At 50.9% G+C, this 17,662-nt stretch overlaps 1 protein-coding gene across 1 annotated transcript in view; it reads right to left on the bottom strand.

The window, feature by feature from the left end:
* The window catches only part of Tmem132c (transmembrane protein 132C), a 175,670-nt gene that overhangs the window by 47,046 nt on the left and 110,962 nt on the right, over positions 1–17,662 (bottom strand). The window contains exon 3 of the mRNA XM_048343136.1: positions 4,717–4,863. Within this exon, the coding sequence (XP_048199093.1) occupies positions 4,717–4,863 (147 nt within the window). The remainder of the gene's footprint in view (positions 1–4,716; positions 4,864–17,662) is intronic.

The following is a 17,662-nucleotide window of genomic DNA, read 5'->3' as shown; positions in this document are numbered from 1 at the left end:
ATAGAAAGCTCTGGAAGCTGGGAAAATTGTCCCACTGCAGGCAAGTGCAGCCTGTGTCTCTCCACATTGTGCACAGCCTGGAGCAGGTGTGTTCCACCCATTGCCCCAGGACTGTGGGTCCCCAGGACTGTGGCTCTCAGTTCTGAAGTTCTCCTATGCTTCTCTGCTGGGGTTCTGTTGCATTTGAACCCTCTGGGCTTCTGTCCCCTGGGCCAGCTCCAGTCCTGAAGTCTGGACATGCAAGCCCACGACAGGCTCTGCAGGTGTTCCAGAGGGTCTCCCTCAGGGCCCTGAGCTTTTCCTTAAAGGTGTGGGGAGCCTCTGGCCCACGAGTCTTGCAGAGCCTGGGAAATCACGTGACACATGAGAGCACAGACATGTATGCTCCTTGTGGGATGCTTGTTGCTGCGCACAGCTGTCTACCTGTATGGATAATGCTGTACAGCCCTTGAATGATGTTAGACATGTCCAAATGCCCTCGGCACAGAAAGGGTTCTCACGCTGTTGAACCACTGAGATGAAAGCGTGTCCCACTCATGTTCTCCCAAAGCTTTGAGAGTAGTCTAAGGGAAAGTCTCATGGCTGCTTTGTTCCTATTCCCCGGCACTCATACACCAAGGTCCTTTATAGGTCCAGTCACCAGTTGTGGGTGCTATCCTTCCTTCTTTCCTTCCTTCCCTCCTTCCTTCCTTCCTTCCTTCCTTCCTTCCTTCCTTCCTTCCTTCCTTCCTTCCTTCCCTCCCTCCCTCCCTTCCTCACTCCCTCCCTTCTTCCTCCTTCCTTCCTTCTCTCCCTCTCCCTAACTCCACCCTTCCTTCCTCCCTCTTTTGTTCCTTCTTCCCTTCCTCCCTCCCTCTTTTGTTCCTTCTTCCCTTCCTTCCTCCCTCTTTTGTTCCTTCTTCCCTCCCTTCCTCCCTCTTTCTTCCTTCCTCCCTTCCCTTCCCTCCCTCCCTTCCTTCCCTGCTTTCCCTTCCTTCCTTCCTTCCTTCCTTTCTCTTTCCCCTTCTTTCCTTCCTTCCTTCCTTCCTTCCTTCCTTCCTTCCTTCCTTCCTTCCTTCCTTCCTTCATTGTTTCCTTTCCTTCATTCTTCCCTCCCTCTTTTTTCCTTCCTTTCCTCCATCTCTTCCTTCATTCTTTCCTTCCCTTCCCTCCTCCATCCCTCTTTAGTTCCTTCCTTCCTTTCCTCCTTCCCTTCATTCTTTCCTTCCTTCCCCCCCCTCCCTCCCTTCTTTGCCCTCCCTTCCTCTCTTGTTCCTTCCTCCTTCCCTTCCTTCCTCTCTTCCTGGCCCTCTTCTTTGCTCAGGGAAGGTTCCAGGCAGAAGCTTTCATTACATGAAGATATGGCACAGAAATCAAGGGGGAGCGGCCCAGCCTTTTCTTCCTGCCAGCCACGTTGAGGTCAGATTCACAGGTCTTCAGAAAAATTGATCTCCAACTGCTCAAACTAGACTAGCCTGGATACTTAGGTCTGAACAAAGACTCAGAATGATAAAGGGAGATAGAAAGGAGAATGCAAGGTTCTCCCTAAGGAATGTGTAGAAAAAGGTTCCCAAATGAAACAACATCAACAACAAAAAGCAAAGAAGAAAAGTGTTCCTGCATGTGACTGTACTGTGCCTGCACCCACCTTCCCTTCCTGCTGCTGCAGAGCCTTCCAGTGTGGCTCCCTGTGTCTGTGGCTCCTGTGGGGGAAGATGGGGACAGAACGCCAGCTGCTCTGTTGGCCTCATGCCAGTGATGTGACGCACCCTCCCCAAGGTTGTTAGCTGATTTTGCCTGAAGGCCAAGATTGCTACCTTGCCTGCTAACATGCCGGACCATGGAGTCAGACAGTGAGTGGCACAATCAGCAATGTGCAGGCCCAGGGGTAAGCTGCCTCCCTCAGCCCAGGGTTTCCAGGCTCATGGCTGTGGACCAAGAGTCCATGGGTATTCTGGAGGTTCTGGGCTCCCGGAGGTAGTTCCACGGCACAGCTGCTTATGGCAGTTTCCCTAGCAAGTTCGGTCTCCCATCTTCCACACAAGAAGCCACTCTGCCAGGGTGGGGAGCAGGGGCGCTTGGGTGTCCCAGGTCAGGTTTGTGGGAAGCAGAACCTAACAAAAGGTGCATCTGCAAGTTTCACAAGTGATTGTTGGAGGAAGATCTCCCCTCTTCCCTAGGGCAAGAGTCCCAGGAAAGGCTGATCTTAGGCTCTGCCTCTGGCTTGCTCCTGTGTGGTTGCCACAATTCCAAGAAGTTGACAGTGGTGGGGATGGGGGGACAGCAATGAGTTCTCAGATGCCATGCCGGCTCTCCGTGGACAGGAGAACCCTGGGAACAAGAACCCCACCAGGGTCCCCAAGCAATCAGTAAGAGCAGGCAAAGGGGACGTTGCAGTCCCAGAACAATGATCTAATTGTGCCCCTTTGTGCACCATTAAGCCCACAGGCCCTAGATGAACTGTGTCCCCAGTTCCTGTGTGGGCGCTCAGGAGATAGGAGCTTTACGGAAGCAACTGGGGCAAATGAGGTTCCAGGAGCCCCCAATATCACAAGACTGGAGTCTTCTTCAATAGGTGCTTAAAAGCTGCTATTTGCTGAGCAAGGCCCTTGAGTAAACTAGGATCAGGGTAAAAGCCTGGCTTCCCTAAAGCCTGTGTTTTTCACGTGGTCCTCTGTCCTCAGCCGTTACTTCCTGTAGGCACTCTGTAGCCATTCTGGCACCCCAAGAGGCCCAGGCCGGGGATGAGTGTATGACACCATGGGTAGAGGAGGGCATGACGTCACTCACAATGTGGTGGCACAGGAGCCCTTGGCTTCTAGACCTGGCCCTTCTCTCTGTCTCCTGTTGGCCTTCACTGTCCATTCTCCCAGGAGCTGCATCCTGCCAATGGCCTCATGAGCAGAGGCTGTGTCTTTCCCAGCTGGGCCTTCAGATGAGACCTCAGACTGGAGTAGAAGGCATCTGCCCAGCACAGGCAGAGCACCTCAGTGCTTTCTGAAGGTCCACAGGGGAAATGAGTGGGGCTCTGACCATCTCAGCCCTGACCTGTGGTGCAAACGCCTCCACAGGATTAGGACGGCTGCTACAAGGTCAGGCTCTGACCTGAAATGGCTGATGCTGATGACATCAGTTCTGCTCCAACATTTTTTTTGTGACAAGACAAGACCACCTTCTAAGATATTACATACAGAAGCTGAAAGCGAGCAAGGCATATTCAGGCCTCTCCACACCCTACCCACATTCACTTGTGGTTGGATGGAGTCAAACTAGCAGCAGGAAACAAGTCTACAAAGGAATCAACACTAGACTCAACCACAGCACTGCCAAGACCTTCCCAGACTGAAGTAGGGAAATTACATACAACATCCACCCGCTGAGCAAACACCCTGGGCTCGGAGGACAGCTCCCACAGGCCCCAGGACAAACACAGCTAGGAACTGTTCAGAAGTTGCAGTCTGCAGGCTTATCTCCTCACCCTCTCCTGGGCTGGCATTCGGTTTCTGACTCCAAGAACTATTGACATACATAATTTCACTGTCTGTTAATTAACACGTTCACATTCATTTGTGTAATCGGCACCAATCTTGTGGGTTAATTAGACTTCATGTGAATTTGATTCAGGAGATTTAATTTGGCCTCTGATCTCTCTTCCGCCAAGGGACACTGGCAACATATTTCTTTCCTGCCATGTTTTAACAACATCAAAGATTCAGACATTCAGATCCCATCTCAACTTCATCCCCCGCATGTGCTAAAAGTCCTTCTTGGATTCACGCTGGTGATGAGTCATGTTACAAGCCATGAACTGCTAGCAAGCCAGATGTTTTCCCTGATTGGACAAGGAGAGAACTGTATAGAGGGGAGGGGCTCCATGGCTGAACAAGTGTTTAGAGATTGTGACAAGCGGAGGCCCGTGTCTCTGTGTGTGTATTTACGTGTACGTGTGTGTACATACTCCATGACTCACAAGCTAACTTTGTCACTTCATTTTAGAAAATGTGGCCAAGAGCTCTTTCCACAAATTTCTTCCATAAATACTAAGTGTTCATTCAAGAAAACACACTGAGAAAATCAGGCCCTAAAAAATACCACAGTTTTGATATTAGGAAGCCAAACATCTGAGATTACTCTCATGCATCTGTCTATCTGTCTGTCTATTTCTATGAATGATGTAACCCTGGAAAGAAAGGAATGAATACATTTGTGGTGGAATATCCTCGAATAGTAGGGTAGTGGTAAGTGGTTTTCCTTTTCTTCATATAGCTGTGTTTTACAAATATTATAAAACACATAGGTGCTGCTTCTGTAACCTTAGAAATTATTTTAAGTGAAAATCCCTGGTGTCTGATGAGGCCCTAACCCATGATGTCTGGAGACTTGGATAGCTACTCTTCCCTCAGCACGACCACTGAAGGTTCCGTCCCTTTCCCTTGGAGACAAAATTCTCAGCCCTTGTGCAGAACTGAGTATCTATCACAGCATCTTCAGACAGTGCAGATAAACCCCAAGCAAGCAAATTCCGGTAACCAAGCAGTTGACTGAGCTCTGCCCCCAAGCTCACGCACACACATGAGGAGCCAGACAGCCGGAGTGGATGCGAGTCCTCGATTTCCAGACTTCCTTTAACCGCCCAGTGCCCCACCCCTGCCCCCAACAGCGGTCATGTTAAGACTGAGCTGAGCCTCCGCGGAGGGGCTGGGAGAGAACCAGATGCACACAGGTGGAGCTGCTTACCTGTTGCCCACCCCTGGGCCGAGGCGCTGGCAGGCGACGGAGGTGGTGGCATGCTTCCCGCCGTTGCCCATCTCCTGCCTCACTGCCCACTGCCGAGGCTCGCTGGGGCGCACACCGAGGATGTTGACCCCCTTCTTCACCTTGGCTCTGCAAACAGAGATGAACAAGAGAGACCATGGTATTAGAGTCAGCCTGGGCAGAAGGAGCCCAGAGCCTGCATCTGGAACATTCCAGTGCACAGGAGGTGGCCATGCTGGGGGCTGGTGAACGAAGATGGCGCAGGCCCACAGATCATGGAACGTTCTGTCCAATTGTAGAACATGCCATCGAGCAAGTTTCCAGTTCTAGGGCGAGGGGAGGGGCCCTGGCGCTCCCCACACCAATGGGGGGCCCAGTGAAAAGTGAGCAACATGGCTTGATATTTCAGCCGACCTCAGTACTGGTGTTTGTGTCCTGCTTGGCTGTCAGGCCCAGTCTGGAGACGCATTTGTGTTGTCACCGCGGAGGCTGGGTGCTGTCCTCTAGTGGCAAAGGCAGGGATGAAGCTAAAAGGCCAATGCTCAGGAAAGGCACAAACACAGAGTGTCCAAGAGGGCACAAGGCTGGAGCTACAGGAGCCTGGCCTAGGCTCACCCGCCAGTGCCGATCTTCTAAGTGTGTGATTCTGGCTAACTCCTAACTGCTCTGTGTCATTCTTTCCTTCTCTGTGAAAAAAATGGAGGCGAACACTCCCCCCAAATCTAACACTTCTCTCATGCTTACACACGTAATGCGTGTTAACTGTTGTAATGATTCTTCAGGGCGGGTGTCTCCCTGGTCAATGTGGCTGGCCTGGTTTCCCGAGTCGGGGGGGGGGGGGGGGGTCAGGGAAAGACACAGGGCCTGCCTCAGGGCTACTGTTTCTCCAAACTACAGACTTTCAGACCTTAGTTCCCTCACCAATAAGCTGGGAGTTATGGATTGATTGAGTACAGATGTGTACTTAAAATCTTCCTAAGCAATACTAAGAGGAGAGTGAAGGAACCTTCTCTTTCTCCTCTTTCTTTCCCTCTCCCTTCCTCTCTCCTCTCTTCTTTTCATCTTTTTTCCTTTCCCTTCCCCCCGCCCCACCTCTTCTTGCCAGTCCTGGGCTTGGACTCAGGGCCTGAGCACTGTCCTTGGCTTCTTTTTGCTCCAGGCAAGCACTCTATCACTTGAGCCACAGTGCCACTTCCTGCCTTTTCTGTATATGTGGTGCTGAGGAACCGAACCCAGAGTTTCATTCATGCTAGGCAAGCACTGTACCACTAAGCCATTTTCCAGCCCTTCCCGCTCCTTCTTTTCCCATCTCTTCCCTAGGCTGTGGCCAAGGGGGAAGTTGCCAGGGATGACACCTGCAGGGGCTTCCAAGAAAACGGAGGTTTTCCTAACTGTCTAATGTGAAGGAATGCTTCCTGAGGGAGTTTATATAAACTGAGTAGAGTTTGGGAATGCTTAGATGAAATTCCCAGTAAACCAAGAAAAAGGATGAAACCGAACTAGTTTTTGATTCTGAAGATGTTATATAAAAAGAACAGCAACCATAATACTTGGTTTTATTACCATTTGCACATTTATTTGCAGTATTTTAAGCACTAAATTTGAATCTAAAATATGTTATCACCTCTGGGAGTTTGGTGATCAAAAGAGGTAGAACAGTGGCATGCAGTCTTTCCTGTCAAGTGGGAGTTAGTAAGTATTATCTAATTTAGGAAATATCCACACTACCATGCTATTTAAGGGTAAAATGAAAACACCAGGCAGGGGAGGAATTTGTCTTTGAGCAGGGAAGAAAGGCAGTGAAGGAGTACAATTGTAGCAGTGCTATTTTGTAGTAACATTGGGTTTTAAAATAATTTAATAGTTGAAATTAATAAGAAGCTACCAAGGGTTAGGAATGTGGCTTAGCAGTAGAGTGCTTGCCTACCATGCATGAAGCCCTGGGTTTGATTCCTCACCACTAAATAAACAGAAAAAGCTGGAAGTAGTGCTGTGGCTCAAGTGGTAGAGTGCTGGTCTTGAGCAAAAAGAAGCCAGGGGCAGTGCTCAGGCCCTGAGTCCAAGCCCCAAGACTGGCAAAAAAAAAAAAAAAAAAAAAAGCTACCAACATTGCTCCTCCTACTCCCCAACTCACCACCACCACCACCCTCTCCCCACCCCCCCAAAAAAATCCAAGAAACCAACCCACAGAGCTCTTTGAGAGAGTCCTGCACTTCTACCAAGGATAGTAATAATAATATCCTCAGGATGAGATCACACGTAATCACGGCTCCCTGTGAAAGCCAGAAAATATACTGGCATGACTCTGTAACTGGGGTATGAGATTTATTCAGAATCCTGCTTCACGTGACCTATTTCCTTTGGTGTGGAGTTCTGTAAAGTCACATCCCGCACAGAGCCTGGAACCCACACCACATCCGAAGCACGGGGTTCCAGAAGCACAGGGGAGCTTTCTGCAGCCACACCCTGCCCACCCTCACCCCAACAGACCCTGAGGTGACCTTTATGTTACTGCTGACATTTCAAAAAGGCATACACAGTTTTACAAATATACAAGGCTATATCTTATGAAAGCAGTTGCTGCACGCACGCACGCGCACACACACACACACACACACACACACACACACACACACACGTTTACTAACTTGATAGGCAACCAGACTGCTCTTTGGTCAAGAGCCCTTGGTGCAAAAGAATGCATTAATAATAAACACCAAAAAGGGCAAAGGAGCCCATCCATCAAACTCCTAATGGCTCCATAAGTAACTTCCAGCAAGCGCCTGCTGCCTTCGTGGGGGCGTGATGGCTGGGTACGGAGGAACTGGGCAGGGAGAGGACAGCTCCAGTGCAGCTGGCCCATGAATATTTGATGTAGCCGACCTACTAACTTGCCCCGGAAGGAGCCTTGAGTCTCGCTGAGCATGGCTTTTCTCAGCAAGGCGGGGAAGTCCTTCTTAATAACCTTTATTTAGGATGGAATAAGAATGGTGAGCGTCTGGGAAGGCCGGTGCTCCATCCAGCAGTGACCCCCCTTTGCCCCAGAAATCCATCTCACTGTCATTCTTAGCGTGCCTCAGTGCACGAGGAGACAGTGACCCCCTGTAGTTGGTTTCTGAGTCTCTCACACCCCTGCTAGCACTCCGTTTTCCACTTTTATGTCCTAGCCCTGTGGGAAGCCAAGCGGTGCCTTGTGATGATTGGAAGTATGTGCATGTGCTTTGGGGGCCACCCACCTGGGTTCAAGCCCTGACTCAGTCAGCTTCTAGGTCCTTTCTACCTTGTTTGTTCACCCAAAGCTCCAGTGGTCTGTTTTCCCACATGGCCCCTTACGCCCAGCTCTCCAGGCATGGGTCCTGCCACATCTGACTTTTGTCCCGACTGTGCCTCGCTCCAGAACACTCTACCCTGACTGTTCCCATCTCCAGACACTTCTCCATCATCAGTCTGTCTGATGACTCATCACCCTCTCTGCTTGGATATTCCTTAGCGAGGCCCACACACTGTGGGCTTCCTTGACGTCTCCATCCCAGGATCCCACTTTATGTGTGTCCACAGTTTTCACAACTCCTGTCATACCACTGATGAGTACTTGCTGAACTGCAACTAAGTATTTGCCTTCCCCATCAATTCAGATGTGAAACTTCACCCCTGAAATGGTGGTGTTAAGAGGTGGGAGGCAGTGTAAAGCAGATATGTCAGGAGGGCGGAGTCCTCACGAATAGATTTGGTGCCCTTGCAACAGAGGCCCTAGAGAGCCACCTTACCCCTTCTGCCTCGGGAGGACTGGGGGAGAGGTGCCATCTATAAACCGAAGACAGCCCTCACAAACATGGAGCCTGCCGACAGCGTGGCCGCCCAAACAGGGAGAGGTAAGTTCTGCTACTTACCAGCCACACATGTACAGTATTTTATCGTCATGGTGCTGAAGGGTGAGGACGCAGTTACCTGCTCTGTCTACATGGTAGTGTCTCCAAGACCTAGGTAGGGGCCTGGCACACTGCAGAGAGTTAGGAAATGTTTATTAGCTGATCTCAGTCAGCACTGACCCATGAGCGGTCCCCCACTGACTGGCTTCAGACAGAGTCTCTGAAGCTCAGAGGTGAGCTCCAAGTCCTTACTGTGGAGAACACACTCTGTGTGGACTTCTGAGGCCAGGGCCCAAGCCTTCAGTCTGGACCATAAGATCTTCCCAGGGGGACAAGTTGCTGAGGGCTTCCTGCTGTAAAGACAAGCTTAGGCCTTTCCAATGGACAGGCAAAGCCCACAGTACCTCCACATTCCAGGAGCTCAGGTGCACCTGTAGGAGATTTTATTTCCATATGCATGTATATGAATAATTTATTTATTCATCAGAATAAGAGTAGATTTTGAAACAGAAACCTGAGATGCAAGGAAGGCTTAGAATGATGTACTTCAAACACCCCAAAGTTAACAACTACCAACCCAGAAAACATGCTAAACAGGAGGCAATCATTCATAACAGAAAAGCAAATAAAACACATTCCAATGCACACAAAACTAAGCAATTTATCACCACTAAAAATAGCACTACAGAAGACACACAAAGGGTACAGAAGAGGAGGATCAGCATATAAAAGAAGTGGAGAAAAATCAACCTAAACAGATGAGTCTCTAGAGACACACAAGAGAAACAAGAGAATCTGACACTGAGGTGGGAAAAAGGGGTCAGAAACTGCTACAAAACGCACAGGACCCTGAGTCGGATCAAAAGGCAAACTCTGACCATCTGTGGTCTACAAGAAGCACATCTGTTGGATGAACACAAGTATTTGCTTGGAGTGAAAGATTGGAGTAAAAGTCTTGTAAGTGAATGGATGGCCCTGGAAATCTGAATTAGCCAGCAGAGACGAAGAAGCTCAGCTCACATTCATAAAGGGAACAGAATTGTATCAAGGGGACTCTTGGACAGGGTGGGGTGAGGAGATGGGATTTACTTGGAAGGTACTTAGCACATAGTCACGAGTGCTCATGAACATTGGTTTCCTTTGAACTATCCATCTCTGAACTCTATTATGAATCTCTCTGAGCCTAGGTTCCCTACTGTTGCACGTGTCCACCTTCCTCCCCATTAGGGAAACATCATTTGTGCCTTTGTCTACCAGGCAGGCCGGTGTGTCTCCACCCTGGTCCGTGTCCAGCCTGGAAAGCCATGGAGACTCAAGGTATGAATGGTGAAGTTAGCGTAGGTCACCAGCAACAATGTCCCCTTCCTGCAGAAGGCCGTGTGTGCAGGAGGGTGAGCTTGGCCTAGGTTGGCATCCTGGTGAATGGTCGTCCAGTGGGAAGTCTGGGTGCTCACCACGGGGATAGGCTGGCACGAGGAAGCGGTTTGTTCATTTACAGGGAATGTCCTCACAGCCCCCAGACTGAGCTCTGGTGAAAGAAATCTCTCCAGGGCTGCATCTCATTTTACACCTGTCATCTCTCTTACTTAGCTTCGCCTTCTTCTCCAGGAACAAGATTTCCCAGCGTAATTGGCGATGTCAGGGCAGCTCTGACAAAGCAAGGCCACTTCCCCTCTTCCCCTCTGACTGCGTGTGAAGAAGGAAGACCCTGGGTGAGAGACTGAGCCCCACCGAAAATCTGGCACTCTGTGGAACAAGGAGTCGCTGCAGGAGTGTCTGTGCCTGCCTCCCTCCCTCCCTCCCTCCCTCCCTCCCTCCCTCCCTCCCTCCCTCCCTCCCTCCCTCCCTCCCTCCCTTTCTCTCTCTGTCTCTGTCTGTCTCTCTGTCTCTCTGTCTGTCTGTCTGTCTCTCTCTCTCTCTCTCTCTCTCTCTCTCTCTCCTTCTCTCAGGACTGCCCTTCCTGGTATCGCTGCGTTGGCCACAGACCCTGCATCTGGAGACTGAGGAGCCTGGGAGGCTGTTGATATTAATGCCACCCCCCCCCGCCTGCACCTCTGCATGACAGGCTCCCTCCCTGCTTCCAGGAGCTCTACGTAAATGCCCCCTCCGTGGAGGGCCACCCTGGCAACAGGACCGCTGGTTACCGGGCCTCCTGCGCCAGCTCCCTCAGGCTCCTCATCCTTGCACACGTGTGTCTCCCTTGGCTGCTTGTCCTGGCACATGCATCTCCCTCAGGCTACTTCTCCTCCTGGCCTCTCACCACTGCATCCTGCCTGTCAGGTCCACAGCACACAATTCCCCCTGGGAAGGTCAGACCTCACAGACAGGGACCTGGCTGTGTCCTGCCTGGCCCCTACGTCTGCTATACCCAAGTATGTCTTGTTCCACAGACTCAGACCAAGAGCAAAGAAAAGTGCAAACCCTTGGATTTTTGGCATTTTACAAATGAAGGCATGAAAACTCCCAAAGCTGCATCCAAGTTTCCCCCGAGGTAGCATAGGGGCAGGACCTGCTGGGGTTGGCAGGGCACAGAGCGGTGTCACTCTGGGCAGCCCCATGTGTATGCTCTGCTCCTTGTATAGCTGGCTCTGGCCCGGTCTGACAACGTGTGCGGGCAGTGCTCCCCAGCAGGCCCGGAAAGGACCAGCCCTTGGCCAGCCAAGCACAGTGTGAGACTGTTGGAAGGCAAAGGGACACAGATGGGTCATGAGGGCAGAATGTCAGGCCCTGGGTCCTCCCAGTCTGGGAGGGGATTAGCAGTAAGCTCAGAGAGCTGACACATGCTCCCTCTGCCTAGTGCTAGGTGCAGGATGCCTAGGGCTGCGGTGTCTGGCCTCGATCCACACCGTCCTCCCAGGAAGGTGCTCTCCCTCGCAGCATCTTGGTCCTGCTCAGAGTGGCCCCATGGGGCCAGTGAGATGCAGTGGCTGATTCCCCTGTGACATTTTGGTGGGTGTTCCACAGAGGCTGGCAAAAGCCAGAAAATGATCATGGGGCCTTCTGGATGACAGGCTACTAGAATTCACAAAACCCAGGGGATGTGGTGGAGATGAGGGGCTCCTTAGGAGACAGTTTGGGAGGTATTAACCTGGCGGGAAAAACTCAGGGTCAAAAGACAAGCACTTGGGGCTGGGAATATGGCCTAGTGGCAAGAGTGCTTGCCTCATATACATGAAGCCCTGGGTTCAATTCCCCAGCACCTCATATACAGAAAACGGCCAGGAGTGGCGCTGTGGCTCAAGTGGTAGAGAGCTAGCCTTGAGCAGGAAGAAGCCAGGGACAGTGCTCAGGCCCTGAGTCCAAGGCCCAGGACTGGAAAGAAAAAAAAAAAGACAAGCACTTGTTACTTAAAACAAGCACACTGACAATCCTCATCATCTTGGTAAAGCCAGTCAGCAGCTTGTCTAGGCCTAGATTTGTGATGGGGACCAGGGGGGTATAGCTTCTTTCCTGCCACCCTTCTGCTCATCCTTAGGGTTATATCCAGTATTGCTTTCAGGACCTATCAACAAAGGCTCAGCAATCTCAAGGGAAGAGGAAATACCAACATGAGAGGGAGACAGCTGTGTCTTTACTAGAAAGATTCCAGGAGGATGAAAACGACTCGGGCTCCCAGTCCTCTTCCCTGTTCACGCCCCTGGATCACAGCAGACTCATTCCTGGGTCCTTGGTTCCAGAAGGTGGGGAGATGGGAGACTGTGGACTGTTAGCATCATGAGGACGATAGTTTCTTATCTTTCTGTAGCATAAGCTTGGCCGCCTTCAACACCCTTCTTTCCATGTTCTCTAATGAGTGGAGACTGAGTCCTGGTGAGCACATGGCAGCCATGGGAAAATCGGAGAAGCCACTACAGCCTAGCATTTAATTTGCTGCTTACAACTAAGTAATATGGGGGCCATTCCCCCTTCTTTTTTCTCCTCTTCCTCCCTTTTCCTTCTCCTCTTCCTCTTTCTTTATTCGCCAGTCCTGAGGTTTGAACTCAGAGTCTTGGACTCATGTAGCTTCCTTGCTTAGCTGGTGCTCTACCACTTGAGCCACACCTTGAGCCCTGCTTTTGAGGTCTTGTGGGCTTTCCTGCTGAGGCTGGGCAGAACTGAGCTCCTCTGAACCTCAGCCTCCGGAATAGCCCTAGGATTGCAGGGGTGAACCACCAGCACCTGGAGGATGTCTTCTTTTTCTTAGATAGCAAAATGTTTATGTTCCTGCCACATGATTCAGAAAGGCTTGTTGTCTTATTTGGGGGAAGAATGACCCCCAAACCCTTCATGGCCACCAGGAGCAGATCTCATCGGCTCTCTGTTCCTAGCTTCCTTCTGAGCTGCCCTGGGGCTCCTGGCAGCATTCTTTTCATGTCTTCAGCTGGTCCTGACTCCTGGCTTCCAGATACACAATATCTACATAATCAAAAGCCAAGTGTTCTTCATCACACATGCACCCTTCCCTGCATAGTGTCACTCTGTGATAAGGAGCTGGGAAAGAACTACCTAAGAGCACAGAAAGAATTTTAGACAGTAAACTTTGTATCAGAAAATGGAGAAGACGTCATTTCAGTTGGAAATGTATTTGCACAGAAAATCCTTTTGGCATAACCCTCCGTTTGCAACCCACCCCACCCCCGACGGGGCCAAGAGATGTTCCTTGATCTGCCACCAGAACTGCCCAACCACTTGGAAAAGTCAGCGTGTGTGCAAAACCATCTGAAGACAGGTGAGTCCACCAAGCAGGACAGAGAGGAAAGGTTAGCACCACCTCATTGAGGCCCTGGGGAGCGGTGGTCCCACCCCTGCACCTAGCCAGGTCCAAGCCAGGCAGCTGGGGAAGGGCGGCCACTGTACATCTACTGCCATAGGTGCATGGGGTTGTCAGAGGGAACAGAGTGCAGCTTCCCCAAGAAGGATGCCCTGGGCTGCTCAGGAGATAGAAGAGACACACAGGTTACAAACTCACTATACACAGAGGCTCTGGTGGAATTCAGAGCCAGGAGCCGCTCTCTGCAGAGGCAGTGATTATTGTCGGAGGGAGGTCTGGGGGAAGAAACCTGTTTTAAGGCCACCCAGGTTGCAGGTCCACAACCTCTGTCTCCTCCCTGTATGTATCATTAATAGAAGAGGCGGTAATGAACTCACCATCTGCAGGGTCAGAGGTCAGGGAGTGTGCCCCTGAGGGCTTGATCATGGGTTTAGCAGCCTGGAGAAGACCCAGCTGTCAGTTGCTGACTGAGTCATGAGAAGGAGGAGCAATCAGAGTGCGTAAACAGTGACAGGGTCACTCTCTTAGTAGTGATCTGAGAGAGCTGACCCCTTCTCCCTTTGCATCAGGTGCAGGATGGCGGGGCCTGCGGCTTCCTGCTTCCACCTGCACCAGTTCCAGTCACCAGCATGACAGTTACTCAAAGGGGAAATTCAGTCCTGGGGACCCCCTTTCTCCTTCCAAACATGGCTGTGGGAGCACAGCTCACTTTGCCATGAACGTGTCAGCAGGAGAGAGCCTTTGCATCTTTCTCCGACACATAAAACATCCACATGCTCTGCTACCTTGGGGTTGGTTGCTTGAGTCTGCAGCCACAGACAGAAACGCAGAGACTTGCCCAGTCATGACTGTCGTTCCACGAGATTTTTCTTCCCTTCTCCCTCTGAGATTTTGGGGCTGGGAAGTTGGCTTAGTGGTAGAGTGCTTGCCTAGCATGCATGAATTTCTCTCTGACATTGCGGGAGCTTTTTCTACGAGATACAAGCCACGGAAAGTGAGTGCATGGACAGCGCCCCGGGAGAAATCCTGTCCTTCGGAATCTCATCTGAAAGATGAAGCCGCAGGGACGACTTGGTCTTATAAAAAGAAACAGCCTGTGAAAGCATTCACAAGCAAATGTTTCGTGGGTCTCGGTTTCTTGTCCCTCTCCATCCTAAAATCTCATTATCACATTCCTCTCATCTGCGGACCAACATGTCTCCAGTCCAATTAGGTCTCCAGGTGAACTCTGTATAATGGAATTGGAAATAAATCAGGAGTGGGGGTACCCGGGGGCATCCTATCTTAGTGCAAAGCCTGGTTTCCTACACCAGCTGTTTCTCTCTGCCAGGCTTTGTTTCCCAGTTCCTAATTCTAGGGAAAAGGTGGAGGGCCCAGTTTTTGACAATGAAGTCTCAGACTGTGCCTCAGTTCTACCCTCATGTGGTCACCATGGCATCTTGTACTGACTGTGGCCAGCCAGGGTAGAGAGCTTGGAGTGGCCACATCCAGGTCATGTGCTCAGGGTGGAGTCAGGAGGAGTGGGCCAGGCCCCACAGCTGCAAGAGGGAGGGTGGAGAAGGGGGTGTTGCAGGGGAATGGGTTACAAGCCAAGTCTTGGGCACCCCTGCCCAAAGGCAATGGTCCCTCAGTTTTAGTTGGATGACACACCAGTCACTGCCGCACTGCTGTAGCTCGGATGTGAGCCTAGATCCATGCTACAGGCATAGTCCTTGCAGAAGGGCCATGGGGCTGTGGTGGACATTGGCAGGTAGAGCCTCAGGTAGCAGGGTAAGCCCGGAATGGGGTTGTGGGACCTGGTCCACTTCTTCCTTCCGGCTTTCTAGTCAGGAAGTGCATTCTCCACTCATGCTCCCAACCGCAGTGCGCTCCCTTGCTGCAGGTCCAAAGCAGCCACTCCATCATGGAAGGCAGCCGACGTGAACCTCACTCGTGATGAACTAATTACGCTGGGTGCCTTGGGTCAGTAAGGGTAGCTGTCTAAGTGAGCTCGGCTTTATGCTGCCTGGTCAGCACTGCTTTCTGGTGCTTGCAGCGGAAGAGCACCGACTGAGCTGTGTGAGAGCCTCTGCTCCAGAGGAGATGACCAAGGCTCCAGGGCACCCACAGTGGGCTCATTTTCAGGGTAACTCAGTGATGAAACCAGCTTTCAAACCTGGAGATCTTTCTTTCTTATGTTTCTTTTCCTTCTTTTCTTTTCTTTTTTCTTTCCTTTCTTCCTCTCTTTCTTTCCCTCCTTCCTTTCTTTCCCTCCCTCAATCCCTCTCTCTCTCTCTGTTTCTGTTTCCTTTTTCTTCCATTTTCCCCCATCTGTCTCTCTGGACTGAATTGTTGTCTCCAAGTTTCTTACGTCTAACCCTAAACCCCAGTGTGACTATATTTGAACTTTAGGCCCTAGGGAGGTAACAGGATTAAGGGAGGTCATGGGGGTGTGAGTCTAATTCAGTAGGATCACTGTCACAGGAGTCACAGGATCTATTTCTTTGTCTCAGGCCATCTCTTACTCTTTGTCCCTATTCTCTCTGTTTCTTGATCTGCCACTCAAATGGTCTGACTGCCCTGTGGTCTTCTAATCCCAACAGAGAGACCCCATGAGAAGACCTGAGGTGATGGGACAGATGAGGTAGAGAAGGAAAAAGACGAGCCAGGTGATATGGGAGGAAGGGGAGGACAGAGAAAAGAAGGGAGTGGCAGAGGAAGCAGGCAAGGAAGCCAGCAAGCATTCTAATATATTCAGTTCTGTTCCAGCTGTTCTATGTGTGTTTGAAATGAGCATGGGAAACGATGAGCTCAAGCCAGCCAGCCACAGCCTTCCCTTCTCCTGGTCCAAGGAGTGTGGGAGATAGCAATATGATCATTGTTGAAGCCATCACTTTTTGGGGGGCAATCAGCACTAGAAAGCCAGGTCACAATTGGGGATGGAGGGAGACCTAGGTGGGAAAGCAGGGCTGGCTCTTTGAGATGCTGGGGTTATGGGAAGAAACCTAAGCCACCTGGCCTTCTGCCTCTGCCTGTGAGACAGAGGGGGACAGGACCTGTGGTATGGCACTGAGGAGACCTTCCACCTCTGCCTCTGAGATGGAGGGGGACAGGACCTGAGACATGGAACTGAGATGGAGGGGGATGGGACCTGTCACATGGCACTGAGAAGAGGATTACAGGAAAGGACACCGACAGCTGTGTCTGTCCCTCAGGAACTATTAGCTGTGGCTGCGAGTTTTGCTGATTGTGGGCACCAAGCTGAGATGCAGCTGAGGTGAAAATCAGAAACACTGGAGGTCAGGCTGAAACACTGTTGAGTCCTCGGCCAGTTTCCCACTCTACAAACAGACTGATGGAGACCAAGGCTCTGTGTGTGTGTGTGTGTGTGTGTGTGTGTGTGTGTGTGTGTGTGTGTGCATGTGTGACTCTGGAATAAAAGCATCTGCAGAACCTCCACGGGGTAAGGAGTATCTGGGAATGCCCATCAAGACCTACCCACCAGAAAAAGAGCTCCTTGCTCTCTTCTGAATTCCTCATTGTTTTGAATCAAAGGTGGGAGGATTTTTGACTCTAAAGAGAGTACGTCAAGCTCTCAAAGATGGCCTCATGCATAGGCAATGCAACTCTGGATGAAGGGAGCCTGCCACTTCGAGGCCAATGATAGCCTTCAACTTTTCTTCACTTCCTTTCAAAGACGTGATGATTTAAAGGTTGGAGGGCCTCAAAGCGAGGGATCCAGAGTTAATAGGACCATTTTGGCTATGTGCCATCACTTCTGAAAACCTGAATAATGAGGCACACTTTGCCCTTCATATTTCAACAATGCTCGAGGTAATGGAAGAGCTATTATCCCAGCCTCTGATTGACGCAGGCTTCTAAAAAGCCCCGTGACTGGTTAAGTGGGACAGAACACGAAGTAGTTGGGAGAACAGAGCAGATGGAAAGTTCTACTGAGGCGTGCTTTCTATTCAAAGAGAGGCAGCACCCCAGCCTGGGCTCGGGGCAGCCACACTTCTCTCCCCGGCCCCATCATCGGGTCTGGAGATGGGTGTTACCCATTAGGACCATCACAGGCTCTGATGAAGATACATTTGGAAGAGGGCAAAGTTATTCACAGATCTCTGTCACCTTGGCTAGGTCAAGTCAAAACCAGAGCCTGCCAGTTGCCGCTGTTCTTCCTTCTCAGAATCTGCTCTGAGGCATGGTGTGGCTCACATGGTGAGGGACACTAGCGTGCACGATCTTCCAGGCTGACCAGCCAATGTCCTGCCTATCTGGAGGATTAAAGGTGATAGCCAAGGTGTTTCTTCAAGATTACCAGGAAATC

The sequence above is a fragment of the Perognathus longimembris genome, chromosome 3 (genome assembly GCF_023159225.1).
Source record: "Perognathus longimembris pacificus isolate PPM17 chromosome 3, ASM2315922v1, whole genome shotgun sequence".
Lineage (NCBI taxonomy): Eukaryota > Metazoa > Chordata > Mammalia > Rodentia > Heteromyidae > Perognathus > Perognathus longimembris.
Note: the sequence above shows the minus strand (reverse complement) of the source record. Positions and strands in the feature narration are given on the sequence as shown.